Source organism: Labrus mixtus, chromosome 8 (assembly GCF_963584025.1).
Source record: "Labrus mixtus chromosome 8, fLabMix1.1, whole genome shotgun sequence".
Taxonomy (NCBI): Eukaryota; Metazoa; Chordata; class Actinopteri; order Labriformes; family Labridae; genus Labrus; species Labrus mixtus.
In genome coordinates, this window is record NC_083619.1 from 31201827 (window position 1) to 31206826 (window position 5000).

At 38.2% G+C, this 5000-nt stretch overlaps 2 protein-coding genes across 2 annotated transcripts in view; both read right to left on the reverse strand.

Moving 5' to 3' along the window:
• The window catches only part of LOC132979657 (ubiquitin-conjugating enzyme E2 variant 3-like), a 138264-nt gene that overhangs the window by 47520 nt on the left and 85744 nt on the right, over positions 1 to 5000 (reverse strand). The window lies entirely within an intron of this gene.
• Positions 1 to 5000, reverse strand: part of LOC132979649 (cadherin-7-like) — a 14863-nt gene that overhangs the window by 750 nt on the left and 9113 nt on the right. The window contains exons 9-10 of the mRNA XM_061045547.1: positions 3636 to 3753; positions 3083 to 3334 (exon numbers count right to left, since the gene is read on the reverse strand). Coding sequence (XP_060901530.1) covers positions 3083 to 3334; positions 3636 to 3753 — 370 coding nt within the window. The remainder of the gene's footprint in view (positions 1 to 3082; positions 3335 to 3635; positions 3754 to 5000) is intronic.

Genomic DNA, 5000 nt, shown 5'->3' on the forward strand with positions numbered 1-5000 from the left:
GCTAACATGATTTAGTTGCTTGCTAACATGATTTAGTTGGTAGCTAACATGATTGTGTTGGTAGCTAACATGTTTAGTTGTTTGCTAACATGATTTAGTTGGTTGCTAACACGATTTTGTTGGTTGCTATCATGATTTAGTTGGTAGCTATCATGATTTTGTTGGTTGCTAACATGATTTAGTTGGTTGCTATCATGATTTTGTTGGTAGCTAACATGTTTAGTTGTTTGCTAACATGATTTAGTTGGTTGCTATCATGATTTTGTTGGTTGCTATCATGATTTTGTTGGTTGCTAACAAGATTTAGTTGCTTGCTAACATGATTTAGTTGATTGCTAACATGATTTTGTTGGTTGCTAACATGATTTAGTTGCTAACTTGATTTAGTTGGTAGCTAACATGATTTTGTTGGTAGCTAACATGTTTAGTTGTTTGCTAACATGATTTAGTTGGTTGCTAACACAATTTAATTGGTTGCTAACATGATTTAGTTGGTTGCTAACATGATTTAGTTGCTTGCTAACATGATTTTGTTGGTTGCTAACATGATTTTGTTGCTTGCTGACATGATTTAGTTGGTTGCTAACATGATTTTGTTGGTTGGTAACATGATTTAGTTGGTTGCTAACATGATTTAGTTGGTTGCTAACATGATTTAGTTGGTTGCTAACATGATGTTGTTGCTTGCTAACATGATTTAGTTGGTTGCTATCATGATTTTGTTGCTTGCTAACATGATTTAGTTGGTTGCTAACATGAATTTCTTGGTAGCTAACATGTTTAGTTGGTTGCTAACATGATTTAGTTGGTTGCTAACATGATTTAGTTGGTTGCTAACATGATTTTGTTGCTTGCTAACATGATTTTGTTGGTTGCTAACATGATTTAGTTGGTTGCTAACATGATTTAGTTGCTTGCTAACATGATTTTGTTGCTTGCTAACATGATTTAGTTGGTTGCTAACATGATTTAGTTGCTTGCTAACATGATTTAGTTGGTTGCTAACATGATTTTGTTGGTTGCTAACATGATTTAGTTGGTTGCTAACATGATTTAGTTGCTTGCTAACATGATTTAGTTGGTCGCTAACATGATTTTGTTGCTTGCTAACATGATTTTGTTGCTTGCTAACATGATTTAGTTGGTTGCTAACATGATTTAGTTGGTTGATAACATGATTTAGTTGGTAGCTAACATGAATTTCTTGGTAGCTAACATGTTTAGTTGGTTGCTAACATGATTTAGTTGGTAGCTAACATGAATTTCTTGGTAGCTAACATGTTTAGTTGGTTGCTAACATGATTTAGTTGGTTGCTAACATGATTTAGTTGGTTGCTAACATGATTTTGTTGCTTGCTAACATGATTTTGTTGGTTGCTAACATGATTTAGTTGGTTGCTAACATGATTTAGTTGCTTGCTAACATGATTTTGTTGCTTGCTAACATGATTTAGTTGGTTGCTAACATGATTTAGTTGCTTGCTAACATGATTTAGTTGGTTGCTAACATGATTTTGTTGGTTGCTAACATGATTTAGTTGGTTGCTAACATGATTTAGTTGCTTGCTAACATGATTTAGTTGGTCGCTAACATGATTTTGTTGCTTGCTAACATGATTTTGTTGCTTGCTAACATGATTTAGTTGGTTGCTAACATGATTTAGTTGGTTGATAACATGATTTAGTTGGTAGCTAACATGAATTTCTTGGTAGCTAACATGTTTAGTTGGTTGCTAACATGATTTAGTTGGTTGCTAACATGATTTAGTTGGTTGCTATCATGATTTTGTTGGTTGCTAACATGATTTAGTTGCTTGCTATCATGATTTAGTTGCTTGCTAACATGATTTAGTTGGTTGCTAACATGATTTAGTTGGTTGCTAACATGATTTAGTTGGTAGCTAACATGAATTTCTTGGTAGCTAACATGTTTAGTTGGTTGCTAACATGATTTAGTTGGTTGCTATCATGATTTTGTTGGTTGCTAACATCATTTAGTTGGTTGCTATCATGATTTTGTTGGTTGCTAACATGATTTTGTTGGTTGCTAACACGATTTTGTTGGTTGCTAACACGATTTAGTTGGTTGCTAACATGATTTTGTTGCTTGCTAACATGATTTTGTTGGTTGCTAACATGATTTAGTTGGTTGCTAACATGATTTAGTTGCTTGCTAACATGATTTTGTTGCTTGCTAACATGATTTAGTTGGTTGCTAACATGATTTAGTTGGTTGCTAACATGATTTAGTTGGTTGCTAACATGATTTTGTTGGTTGCTAACATGATTTAGTTGGTTGCTAACATGATTTAGTTGCTTGCTAACATGATTTAGTTGGTCGCTAACATGATTTTGTTGCTTGCTAACATGATTTTGTTGCTTGCTAACATGATTTAGTTGGTTGCTAACATGATTTAGTTGGTTGATAACATGATTTAGTTGGTAGCTAACATGAATTTCTTGGTAGCTAACATGTTTAGTTGGTTGCTAACATGATTTAGTTGGTTGCTAACATGATTTAGTTGGTTGCTATCATGATTTTGTTGGTTGCTAACATGATTTAGTTGGTTGCTATCATGATTTAGTTGCTTGCTAACATGATTTAGTTGGTTGCTAACATGATTTAGTTGGTTGCTAACATGATTTAGTTGGTAGCTAACATGAATTTCTTGGTAGCTAACATGTTTAGTTGGTTGCTAACATGATTTAGTTGGTTGCTATCATGATTTTGTTGGTTGCTAACATCATTTAGTTGGTTGCTATCATGATTTTGTTGGTTGCTAACATGATTTTGTTGGTTGCTAACACGATTTTGTTGGTTGCTAACACGATTTAGTTGGTTGCTAACATGATTTAGTTGGTTGCTAACATGATTTTGTTGCTTGCTAACATGATGTTGTTGCTTGCTAACATGATTTAGTTGGTTGCTAACATGATTTTGTTGGTTGCTAACATGATTTAGTTGCTTGCTAACATGATTTAGTTGGTTGCTAACATGATTTTGTTGCTTGCGAACATGATTTTGTTGCTTGCTAACATGATCTAAGGTAAAAGGGGCGGGGTCTCTAATGTCAGCGCTTACACAGCACAGCGAGGATGCAGGTGAGGACTGTCACCATGGCAGCAGTACTGAAGCCAACAAGCTGTGGTGATTCCTCGTAGTTGCAGGAGCCATGGTTCCCGTGGGCGTCACAGTCGCAGACAGTGATAGACAGCGTGTTGGTGCTACTGAGAGAGAGACCGCCGCCGTCTGACACCACCACTGACAGGAAGTGAACAGGCTGGTCTTGTTGCAGGAAACCAGCACGACGAGTCAGGACGGACACCGTGTTGTCTATGAACAAAAAGACAGTACTGATGATTTCACTAACTCTAAACTAAGACATAAATAAAAACATTTCTTATCGTAATATCATAAAAGTGAATCAACGTTTTTTAATGTTCTATAAGGAAACACCTGCTGAGAGAAACACCTGCTGAGACAAACACCTGCTGAGAGAAACACCTGCCGAGGGAAACACCTGCCGAGACAAACACCTGCCGAGAGAAACACCTGCCGAGAGAAACACCTGCCGAGAGAAACACCTGCCCTCTTTAATGTAAGGTGGAACTGCATGTTTTAAGGTTTTCTTTACCTTCATTGTCTCTGAGGTAGAAACTCATATTCCCAGCATCCTCAGCACCCAGAGAGAACAAGAAGTGATGTCCATTATCTGGGTCATCAGGATCCACTGCACTCAGGGTCTCAATGACCTGAGGGGTCAAAGGTCAAACACAGGACAAAAATTGTAAAATGAAATCATTCTGATTGGATTAAACATGTCCACCTCCTCCAATCATTTCTTTCATTCCAGAACCAGAACTGATCCAGTCCAGAACCAGAATTATTCAAGAACCAGAACATTAAATGTCCAGAAGCAGGCCAGAACAAGCCCAGAAGCAGGCTAGAACCACAGCCAGTCCACAACCAGTCAAGATCCAGGCCACAACAAGTCCAGAACCTGTACCCTAACCCCCAAAATGCTGTTTAATGGGTGTTTGGAGCCCTGATCCAATGAGAAGTGAGTTACCGGTATAAAGCGCTGAATTTATGAATAGGTATCAAAAAGTCATTAAGAAATTAACTCCTCAGTTTACACCTGTCACACCTGTTCCTCAAATTACAACTGTCACACCTGTATCTCAGTTTACACCTGTCACACCTGTTCATCAGTTTACATCTGTCACACCTGTTAATCAGTTTACACCTGTCACACCTGTTCCTCAGTTTACACCTGTCACAACTGTTCCTCAGTTTACACCTGTCACACCTGTTCCTCAGTTTACACGTGTCACACCTGTTTCTCAAATTACACCTGTCACACTTGTTCATCAGTTTACATCTGTCACACCTGTATCTCAGTTTACACCTGTCACACCTGTTCAACAGTTTACACCTGTCACACCTGTTCCTCAGTTTACACCTGTCACACCTGTATCTCAGTTTACACCTGTTACACCTGTTCATCAGTTTACACCTGTCACACCTGTTCAACAGTTTACACCTGTCACACCTGTATCTCAGTTTACACCTGTCACACTTGTTCATCAGTTTACATCTGTCACACCTGTATCTCAGTTTACACCTGTCACACCTGTTCAACAGTTTACACCTGTCACACCTGTTCAACAGTTTACACCTGTCACACCTGTTCCTCAGTTTACACCTGTCACACCTGTATCTCAGTTTACACCTGTCACACCTGTTCAGCAGTTTACACCTGTCACACCTGTTCATCAAGTTACACATGTCACACCTGTATCTCAGTTTACACCTGTCACACCTGTTCCTCAGTTTACACCTGTCACACCTGTATCTCAGTTTCCAACAAACTTCAGAGTTTAGTCGCATGACTTCTTGTTCTTTCTAATCTAGCTCGTGCACTTTCACAGCGCTTCTATCACCTTAATGGGGTCGCGGTCTCTTTGGCGAGCAGGAAGTGATGCCTCTCATGAATTGG